General features: G+C 38.9%; 1 protein-coding gene across 2 annotated transcripts; it reads left to right on the top strand.

The window, feature by feature from the left end:
- Positions 1-141: 141 nt before the first annotated feature.
- On the top strand, positions 142-5177 carry CCDC28A (coiled-coil domain containing 28A). Of its 2 annotated transcripts, XM_040551485.1 has the most exons (6): positions 142-210; positions 477-654; positions 1443-1606; positions 2567-2721; positions 3389-3411; positions 4422-5177. In XM_040551485.1, exons 2-6 carry the CDS (start codon positions 497-499, stop codon positions 4474-4476), a joined length of 555 nt encoding a protein of 184 aa, XP_040407419.1. In that variant the 5' UTR covers positions 142-210; positions 477-496; the 3' UTR covers positions 4477-5177. The 2 variants fall into 2 exon arrangements, with proteins under 2 accessions (XP_040407419.1, XP_040407418.1); XM_040551484.1 differs by lacking the exon at positions 142-210 and having other exon boundaries at positions 318-654.
- The last annotated feature ends 6153 nt before the right edge of the window (positions 5178-11330 follow it).

The following is an 11330-nucleotide window of genomic DNA, read 5'->3' on the forward strand; positions in this document are numbered from 1 at the left end:
GGGGGACGGGGGGGAAGCTCGCACGCATGCGCAGAGCCTCCTGCCGCGGGGGGTTCTGGGGATGGTAGTTGCTGTGCCCGCCACGCGGAGGGGGCGGCGCCTCCCACAATGCCCGCGCAGGGCGGGCCGGCCCCACCTCCGGCTCCGCCCCTCCCCGCAGCCACGTGACCCGCGCGCCGAGCCCGAGCCGGCCGCTTCCGCGGGGGCGGGGTGAGGGCCGGCGGGGCCGGGGGTCCGCGAGCGCGGGGCAGGGGCGGGGCCTGCGGGGGGGGCGGGGCCAGCGGCCCTATATAAGGGCGGCGGCGGGGGGGCGCGGCCGTTAGCGGGGATGGGGCCGGCGGCGGGCGGGTGCCGGGGGGTGCCCGGGGGCTGGGTTCTGCCGCCGGAGGAGGCTGAAGCGGCGCCGCTGCGGCCCGGTGCGTGCCGTTATGGCCGGTGCCGGGGTGAGCGCGTGTCTCTGAGCGCGCTTTTCCCCTGCGGAGGCAAGCCGGAGGAGATGGAGGAGAGGAAAATCAAAAGGCGGAGCCCCAAGGCAGCCACCGCCCACCCCGCGCAGGCCGCCGGCTCCAAGAAGAGCGCGGTGCCCGTCAGCAAGAGCACGGCCTTCGGCAGCACCGCCCCGCAGCCCGCCGCGCAGAAGCCCAAGCTGAAGAGGTGCGGATGGGGGGCAGGATGAGCTACAGCAGTTGTGTTTGCGTTTGGGGAGCTCTGTTCAGAGAGCGGTAGCGCCCAGGCGTGTTGCATGCGGAGGGGCAGTCAGCTCTTGGGAAAGCACCGTTTTGGAACAGTCCGTGAGTTACTGATGCCGCATGGGTTTTTAGATTGAGAATGTAGAACGCTTTTAGCAAGTTTAACGTTTCTTCAGGCATGGAGCGGTCCGTGTGGTATGCGTTAAGAGTACCGGCAGATTGCTTCTGACGTTGGGGTTTACAAAATTTGGAGGCTTTAAGAAGGAGCGCTAGGAAAACCTGTCTGAGGGGCAAGGGGATCTTCCTGGGTAGATGATAATGAGCCATTTCCCACACGTTACAGAGCATAGGCGGGTTTGACAGTGCGTGTGTATGATTTATGAGGGATTTTTCTGTCTTTTATTTGCTGATGATTTTTGGGTGACTGTATAGCCTGTGCCCTGTGTTCCTTTTGGGTAAGGACACATAGAGCAATCCAATACAATCCAATACTTAGGTTATCAAGATGGCTGTTACATACATGTTTTGTTTCTCACTTAATAGGAAAGTAGATTGTTGGAATCCTTATTTTGCAGTATTAAACTGTCAAGACTGTGTTTTTTATTCTTAAGACAAGCTTGCGATCTATTAACTTGAAAGGAGTATTTGAAATATTTTCATTTTATTTTCACAGCCCAGTTGTCAAATGATTCTACATCTCAGATTTTCAAAGGAAGTAATGTATCATTTTGTTTAACCATTTAATTTCTTCAGAGTAATAAAAGAGAAAGCCAAACCTCCAGGAGGCGAAGCAAAAGGGGCACAGGCAGCACCAATCCAGCACTCTTTTCTCACAGATGTATCAGATGTCCAGGAAATGGAAAGGGGACTTCTGAGCCTCCTGAATGACTTCCACTCTGGCAAACTTCAAGCATTTGGTAAATGTGTGAGTTATCTGTACAGAATGGTTGCTTTTTAAACTACCTGATGGTGACATCTGCAAACAAGTGTGCTATGTTGACAGACTGCTGGTTTGTCTTATTAGTCTCTGCTGTATGAAATCAAGGTTAATAAGACTGAATAGATCATACCATATTTTTTATATGGTAATGCTGCTGTGACTTTGAGAGATGATTCAAATGCCATTGATTGTACCTTCCAACCAACATGACACGCCTAGGGCAGTACCTCAGCTTGTAGACTTCAGGTACCAAACTTGAAGCCACTTTTGATACCTTCTACTAAGAAATCACTTTTTGGTACCTGATTTTACAGTGTATTAACACTTCATATGCTGTTGGTAATGACTCTTATGGAGTAAACTGTAATTCAATGCAAATTGCATTATACTCATATTCTTATGTTAACGTCATATTTTACTATTCTTACTACTTCACAGTTGATGGAGCTTTCAAAAAGCCATAAGCGACTCTTCTACTTCATTTTTTCTGTATTGTGTAGAAAGATGCAGGTATGCTTTTGCAAGTTTAGCATTAGGTCAGCATGTCACATTACGTCCACATTGATTTTATGTGAGAATACAGAAAACCTATAATATATAAAGAATCAGTTACACTGAAAAAAAATCCCAAGATTAATCAAAGTTAGGAAGGTTTATTATGATCAGATTTAAAAAAAATACAGGGATTGAAAGTCAAAATGTAGTCAGTAAATGTATAATCTTAAAGTACATCCAACACTTACCAAAAATCAGCACAACACTAACACCAGACAGAATGACTGAAATTTCAGTAGTGAAAAAGGAAGAAATCCTCTAGAAAACAAGTTAACTTTTAAACTTGATGCTTAAATTCATATTCTCTAATGTAAAAACTATCTTCATGCTTTCAGTTGTTCCCTCCGGTTTCTTTCTCTAAAGCTGCTGTTTGTCCTTTTAGGAAATGAATGTTCCATAGAGCAAATGGAGCATGTGCGGAGTATGCAGGAGAAACTTGCTCGCCTCAATCTGGAGCTCTATGGGGAGCTGGAAGAACTCCCCGAAGATAAAAGAAAACTAGCCAGTGACTCCAATCTGGATAGGCTGCTATCAGATGTAAGTACAGGGAAGGCAGGAGACACAGTCCATGGATTGTGTTTAAAACACTGCTGGAGGGGTACTGATTTTGCGCAGACTGCAACCCATGATGAAACTTAGAGCTGAGGAAAACAGTTATGTAACAAGTAAAGACATGTCTTAGCTGCTTCATCTTGGTTTTGAGAAATACAGTACCTTTTCTTTTTTGTAGACTGCTGCTTGTTTTGGTGAGTGGAGCAGTCTAGCTGTAAACTGTCTGAGGGTGTAGGCATTTTTAGAGACAGCCTATAGATCAGCTATGACCATTTTCCTGTGGCACTTCCTCTTTCATCTGTGGAAGATAAGGATTTTTGATCTACACATTCAACACTTTCAGTTTGTTCTTTCTCTAGTGTTTCCATACAAACAAATCGCTAAATTGCTAACATTTAATTTCAATTGAACAACAAAATTTAAGATTTAATTGTTAAAATTCAAGTTGTTAAAACTTCTTGATATACAGATTTAAATTTGTTGTTCCAAAATTCAGTGCAGGTTTGCTGTTCTTTTCTAATCAAATCAAACATGTCAGCTCAAACCATTAATGATTTGCGTTGTTGTTTTAAAATATTTCTTGCATTTTATCAGCATAATTGTTGCCTTTAACTGAAATGCATTTCTGATACTTTCTATACTTATTTTGCAGCTGGAAGAACTGAATTCTTCTATGTATCCTTTTCCTTAACTGTTTATTGTGCATTATAATTACTAACTGTAAGCATGTTACTGTGTATTTCCCTGTAACTGGTATCTTCCTAGGAGTCAGATCTGTTCAATAATGTCCCTTCTTTGAAATTAGTATTGTATATAGCATGGATTTTAGGTCCTTCTACTTCATAAATTACTAGATCTAATTACAGGATGTTTTTCACGTAGTGATTTATTTAGCTAGAATTCAACACTTCGACAGTTTGTTGGCTGTAGATAACAGCCCATCAGAAGCAAAGTCTCCACATGCACTTTGCCAAGAAAATCTGAAACAAACATATCCCTTCTATAGAATTCAGAAGTACTGTCTCATTGATAAGTGAATCCTAATTCCTTTATTTTTTTCTCTAGGAATATATGCAGCTCTTTAGCACTGATTTTTACTGTGGATATGGGGCTAGCCTTTCTTTTATTATTTCTAGAGTCAGGCTACAGGTGCATTGATTACTTCAGCTGACCTTAGGTAATTGAACAAAATGCTCTTAACCCATCAAGAAGACAAAGCTACATGGCTTGGCTTGTATGTTGTGCTTTCAGTGAGCTAAGAATACAGGTGAGGAGCGTTGCATTTAGTTTATACTACTAGATATTTCTTTTTAAAAAATGTGTATTCACTGAGGAAGGTGGTACTCTAGTTTAAGATACAGAGAATACATACATCAGTGCACCATCTGTGAAAAGCTGTCTAAGCCCGAGTCTCACGAACAATGTAAATGGCATGTAATAGTGGTAACATTCCTCTGCCATTCTCCCTTAATCTGCTAGCTAACTCTGGAGTTAAGTAATGCTTCATTCTTACTGAGAGGATTAATCCATTGGTTGAAAACGAATCTAGGTCTCAGAACTGAATCTGGACTGGTGCATACCTGATCTGTCACAGGACTAAGTGCCACATAGTTTCATATAACATCGTTATCTTGTTTATACCTCATCTATTTGTGAAAATGTTATTCCTTAATGTCTTGCTTCAGCCAAAAACTACATTTAGCAGATGCTCAAGATATTCCAAATAGTGCCACAGGCTGAAAGAACAGCTTTCTGAAGTTGGGTTCTTGCAGTTTTCTGTGTTTTTTTTTCCCTCCCTGCCACCGGAAGCTAGAGTTGTTGGTGGTGTTTTAATCATCTTACACAACGAAGAATCAAAGTGCAAATCCAAGTGTTTACTCTTGCGCATTCCTCTTTGAGTACTGCATTTGGTCAGTACTCAGTTTCTAGGGACTGAAGTAGGTGGTTGTGATGGGTGGTATGATTTATATTATTGACTTATTTAATGGGAAAATGGAGGGAAATGTGGAAGGAAATCTGTTCTGCTCAGTGTTGGTCATATTGTTGAAAATGGTATGTATATAAGTTCATTTGTATTTCTCCAAATTTTCTGGAGGTAGTAGTGTTGTTGTCTTCCTCATCAGTACATAGACAATCTGCACACTGTCCTTAGTGTGTTTTGTTTACTAGTACTGACCCACTGAAATTTTAATTTTTGTCAAAAGACATTTTAAATATAAAATTTTTATTTAGAGGCGGTGCTTTCTGTTCAGCTATGTTAAGGAAATGATGAGTTCTTACATGGTATGAATAGTTGCAATTTACTTTTTTCATTACTGAATAATTATGAAATGTCACTAAACAGAATTAGCATGCATGATAACTGTCCGTATATCTTGATTAAGTTCTGTGAAATTCAAAAATTTGAAAAGTTATGTTCAATATAAATCCACTATACATAATTCTGCAGTTGTTTGTTATAAATAATCTGGTAGAAACAATACCTCTGTATTCACAGGAAGAAATATCTGTATTAGTATGAAGTAAGGCTGCTTTTAGATCCAAAATTTCTATTCTAAGGCATGAAACCATGTCTTTGGTTCTAGATTTTGTTAGATGATACAGTGCAAATTCTGTTGTATATACTTATAATACAAGGGGTATCATAGAATCATAGAATGACCTGGGTTGAACAGGACCTTAAAGATCATCCAGTTTCAACCCTCCTGCTCTGGGCAGGGTTGCTGACCGCTAGAGTATATCGTTAACCTTCTACTTGAGAGTAAAGCTTTCATCCCTCCAAAGGAGGCATGTGTCCAGTGAGTAAACGGTGCAAAATTGGAGAATCTGCTTTAGCTGCAAGATGCAGTTGTGGATTTCATCAGCTGCAGCTCCTTTCTCGGCTGCACATAGCACTAAGTCTGCACTGTGATGATGAATATATATACCTGTGATGTTGTGAAACCTAAAGACATATTCTTGTTCTACTAAGCTAACATGCTCCTCACAAAATGAAGCTTATTGGTTAAAGAGTGGAGAAACAAACAACTGATTAGGCAATTAACCCTTTTCCACACAATAACTTTTCACTGTCAGCACTAGTGCCTTGCTTATACAGACCTCAGCATAAAAGGCAGCGTGTTTATGTTTTAGTCTCATACCTTAAGGTATGTAAAGGTGTGGTGCTAGTTACAGTGGCAAGAGTCATTATTATAGCTGCATTTATACAAGCAAAATGACATTTTCAGCAAGTTTTAGTTCAGGAGGAAAGCTAGACACTCACTAACAGCAGTGTAGTATATCAGATTATTGTAATAGATACAGGTCTCCAAAATACACTTTTAAACAGTATTTTTCATAACTAAAGCTATTTTACACTAAAGAAAACTTTAATTCCTTTTTGGGCTCTGTCATCTAACTCTGCTTCAGCTTATGTTTTTAACCAGGTAACTTACAGATGTGTGTCTGTTGATGTCTTGATCTCAGTTGCTGTAGCATTTAAGTACATAATACATAGGTGTAATTCAAGATATGGACATAAAACTGTTCCAAGTTAAACTGCTCCTTAGAACAATACAAAAATTAGTACTTCAAGCATCTTAAGCCTGAAGGCAATAGCAAGTCTTAAAGAATACAGTAACTGCAAAGAATGACACAATTAGAATTTTGTCTCTTCGAAACAAAAGTGTCTTTCACACAAGCCATTAATGGTATATGCTCCTTATCTTTTGGATTTCACACAAAAAAAAATCTTGTAGCAAGGTCGTTGAAGGACTGGAGCACGTTCTTATGCAGTAATAAACTAATCACATTTCCAAGCTTTTGAAGGAAAGGAAGATACTGTAACACATCTGTGCAGTCTTTTGCAATTATAAAATTACACAAGCCCCAAGTGGCTGCAGAAACAAACTCCTTTTGTTATCTTGTTTCTTGAAGAGTTGTTTATGATGATAAAAAATGTGTTAACCTTGAATATTTCCTGCCTTAAACTTACACTGACAACAAAAAGAGTGTTTGAAAGGAGACACTATTTCCTGCATCACCAGTCTAGTGCTGTCTCACTCCGAGACAGCTTTAGAACCGTAATGAGCCAAAAAAGGAAAATAAAAGTGAGGAAGAAAGGCTAAAAGAAAAGCAGTGTCTCCTCCAACTCCTCTTTTCTAAGACAAGAGCCAGGGGTATTAAATTAACTGCCTCTTTATCCAAAAATAAAGGGATAGTCTTCAGACAGATCTTTCATTTAGTAGATAAAAATGAACTCTAAAAATAAGTTTTGATCTAAATAGGTAAGGACTGTGTTTTTTTCCCCAGTACATTTGTTAAAATGATAAATGTATACAAATGCTAACACGTTCATGTGAGTTGTGTTTTGAAGCGCTCAGCTGTGTGAAGTAACAGCAACAAATTTATCAAGCCCTAGTGGCCTGATTCTATCAGTATTCTGCAGATTGTAGTTCACAACTATGTAACACAAAGGTACAAGAAACAAAGGCATAAGAGCAAGGTCACCTGAAAATTAAAAGCTTGGTTAAGAATTTAGATCGTGATCTTACATAGATTTCATTAAATCCATAACAAATCAGAGATTTACTGTGGAGGTCGGGGGCATGTCAGATTCTTATAAGCCACATATAAAATACTGAGACTTAATTATATCATTCTCCCTATTTACAGTGGATACTGTTAATATTTATTTGGTATTATTTGGTATTATTCTGGTGGTATTTGGTAGTAGTATTTGGTATTATTCTGAGTTAGCATTACTAACAGAACATTTTAGCCAGCAACACTGGAAGTTCATTCCCTTTTAATTACAAGCAATTAAATTCAGTCAGCGATTTATGCCTAATGCAATCTCACTGTCTTCACATAACATGGACTTTATCACAGCTCTTCTCCCTCCCTGTAAGATAGTAAGAACATTTAATATGAACGAATACATACCAAACACTCTGTTGACTTCCCAGAAGTACCAAACAGCAGGCAGTATAAAACACTTGACAGTGGGAACAAGACATCAGAGCAGGCCCCAGAGAACAACTGCACTGTAAATGGAAGGAAGATGGTTCTGTTAGATCTGCATCAATAAGGCAGAACAATCTAAATAACAATTCTCGGCTTTTGCTAGCTCATTGCAAGGGACTGTCACAGGGTATCGGTTGTTAGAGTAAATGCAAATGAGCTGCAGCTCAGTTGGTGTCTTTTAATTTGTAGGCGCCAATCTAGAAGACTTCAGGTCATGGATAACAGGCTACTTGCACATTTGCTGCTTTGCTTTTGAGAATATGTAAATACAGCTATAAATGAATTTGAAATTTCTCATTACAAAAATAAGACTGTTCTCTATTACATGTATTGTTAAAGCATATTGTATAACTTCTTAAAAATTGTTAAAAGCTTGCAGGAGAAAAAAATACTGCTCCAAATCTCATCACTGCAGCATTGCTTTCTGAAGAAATAAAGCATGTTTCTGTTTTAATCTGGCACAGCAACCAATTGTATCAGTCTCTTTAAAAGCAATGCTCTAGATGTTCAAAATACTGGAGATAAATTTCAACAAAATACAAATAGACTCTCAGAATGCAATGATCCGTAAGGGTAGCGCTATTCTTCGCATAAGAAACAGTACCAAAAATGCAGATGGCTGTACTCACCTGATTTGGCTTTTGGTGCACAAGCACCTTGATGGAGGAGCTCAGCTTCTCTCTTCACCTTAATTAATTAGCACATCTTTGCCTTGTGATGCAGTAGTGATCATCATCTGTGCCAGAAGTTCTTGCAGGAGACACATTGTAAAATACAATGTCTTAAATTCAATGGAAAACACAAGGGTTTTACCCAAAGAGTGTGGCTGAAATTTGAAGATGGCTGGAGACTTGGTTTCTAAGGCAAGGCACTGGCTGGAAGTACCAGGCTTCTAAGTTTGAGGTTGGCCTGAAGCAACTGTTGTCAGAAGCACATGAAACTACCTGAGCAGATCTAATTTAAATAGAGTTATGGATTCAGAAAGGTACACCACAAACACCAGCAGTCCCCTTGAAGTCGCCTGGCACTTGAGAAGTTGCTAGTCTGAAATGGAAAATTTGATCCTTATTCCTTACTTTTTGTTACACTCATTTCAAAGTTGTACCTTGGGAGAAGATGAAAGTGTGCTAAATATTGGTTTACAAGGAAAACGAATGCTAGTAATTTGCACTTTATGAACATCAAAAGCATGTTTTAAAACTCCCTGGTCCTCATATGATCATAGCACTGAAAGACTGTCCCTTAGAAACCCTCTAAAACATAGCAGGAAAGTAAACAGTGGCTGGACTGTGTAAGCTTATAAATCTACAGTCCCATGTTACTAGGTAATGAATCAGATCTTCTGCCAGAAAAGTTGGGTCCACTATAGCAAATGAAAAACATTTTATAACAGAACATTGTATTACTTCTGTAAAATTATTTAGCCAAGTAAGTGTTGGTGAACTGGACCATGAGTACAAGAACAACCACAAAGGCTCTCTTCGGGTAGGGTTTCAGAAACATTCTGCAAAAGTGCTTGTGCTGGAAAAACAAACAAACAAAAAGCCACCACCATCCTGGCAGGGCTACAGCCTTGCACATTAAACCACTATTCACTCTTCATTGCCTTTCCGATAATGAAAGAAGCCCAGCAAATAGTGGCAGGGTGTGATGGTGGGAGATTTTAAAGGTAATAACTGGGCACACTTCAGAAGAGTAAGGAATGGAAATAAGTTTTTCGTTATTACTATTCAACTTTTTATGATTGAGCAAGCACTGTCTTCACACAGAATATGAGAAATATTAAAGAGATGCAGGCTTTAAAACAGCTCCCTCTCTAGCAGGGCAGTATCAGGGAAATTACTTTTTATCTCTCATCAACAGGGATACATATTTATTCTCCATTTAGGAAAAAGTGATTCAGAAAACATAAGGTTGAATTCAGAGAAACTGAGTATAGCTGAGCCCAAGAGAGCATGGAAGACAAACAGCACACCCCATCCACAAGGGACAGACATCTTACACAAGAAACAATGCTGAAAATTTATTTTTAGTTTTTCTTTCTTAACTTCAACTTAGTTTATCCTACATAAGACATTTTTACCGTTAAGAGATCCTCTAGTTCAGGTAGTAAACAACTGCAAGTAAACCGAGGGGCACGAGGTACAAAAGTATTGAGAATACCTAACTTACACTGGGTAGACTTAAAGTACTGCTTTAATAAAAGTAGCTTTTCACCTTTGCATTTTGGAAACGATCTCTGCAGACCAAAGATGGACAGTAGAGAGAAAAAGCAATTGAAAAGCAACTCTAAAGCAGGTGGAATGAAGAAATAGGCACATCACTAGCAGAAAGAGGAAAAGCAAATCAGACATGAAAACATATGCTCATCCAATCACAAAATCCTAAGAACTTTTTGCAGGTGTTTAAGAAATGCATGCCCCTATCCATCATCCTAACTGGGTACATGAATCATGCTCTATGCTACTTACTGGCCTGTATTCATACGTGCAGTACAGAGAGCATCTCTCTTGTACTGAACATATATTCCTTGCCCAGAAGAGCTTACAATTTAGGATCATAAAAAAATAATGCATCAGGTACTTGGACCAAGATAAAACAAACAGAGCAGACAGGGAAGTGCAAGTAAATGTCATAAAGTATTAAAGTTTGGTTACGTTACTAATTGAGGTAATTTTTGAACATCATTGGCAGTGATGTTCTTAAAACATACACTTTTTTCAGTTAGAAGCTCTTCTAATCAGAAAAAAACTGTTAAGTGTACTAAGTGATGTATTAAAATAAACCATAGAAACCCTTAAAATAGATTTGTTGGCAAGATACAAGTGTTCAATTTTCTTAAATTCTTCACTTAAAACACTACATAACATCATTCAACTGAAAGATATGGATGTTAAAAATTCATACGTACATGTAATGTTTGAATGCTAAAGGCTTTTTACCCTTAAGCTTAAAATGCAAAATTCTGATTTAGGAATCCTGCTGCTGTAAACATAGGATTAATACTTAAATATCAATATGAAAAACATGCTACTTTTAAGGTGTATTTAACTTTAAAATAAACTGTACAGACAAGATACAGTTGGGTTTGAAATCAACATCCTTTGACTGCAGTGAAGTGACCTACTTTAAGCTTTTTCTTGTTTTGCATATCCCTGGTTATATCTTTTTTTTTTTCTTCAAGGCTTACACTTTAATCTACTAACTGACAAGATATAGTTAAAATGTAAACTTTGTGCCCATTTAGCTACCCATTTATACATGGAAGTAGAAAATCTCTTTTTATGCAACTGTGACATTCTTGTTTTTCATACCAGGGAATCTTGCTTTGGATTAACATATACGTCATCTGTAACACTTTCATGACATTTGAAAACATGTTGGAATAATTATAGTAATAAAAATTAACCAGTCTGTGTATGATAACCGAAACCAGAAATACTTCATTTTTACTGTAACAGCATATCCAGGAGAAAAATCTGACTTGAGCTGTCCTCTTATAACAGAAGCAAATATTAAGAGAATTTCATTTAAGCATAAAGGTGAGACAGCGAAGGTAAGTATTGCTAACAGGCAATCCATTTAGTTTT

The sequence above is a fragment of the Cygnus olor genome, chromosome 3 (genome assembly GCF_009769625.2).
Source record: "Cygnus olor isolate bCygOlo1 chromosome 3, bCygOlo1.pri.v2, whole genome shotgun sequence".
Taxonomy (NCBI): Eukaryota; Metazoa; Chordata; class Aves; order Anseriformes; family Anatidae; genus Cygnus; species Cygnus olor.

Excerpts from the sequence above, each read along its gene's own strand:
- CCDC28A (XM_040551484.1), top strand. The coding sequence starts at position 329 with ATGGGGCCGGCGGCGGGCGGGTGCCGGGGGGTGCCCGGGGGCTGGGTT. Across the intron at positions 655-1,442 it reads CAGAAGCCCAAGCTGAAGAG|AGTAATAAAAGAGAAAGCCA; the intron begins GTGCGGATGGGG and ends TAATTTCTTCAG. Across the intron at positions 3,412-4,421 it reads GAAGAACTGAATTCTTCTAT|CCAAAAACTACATTTAGCAG; the intron begins GTATCCTTTTCC and ends GTCTTGCTTCAG.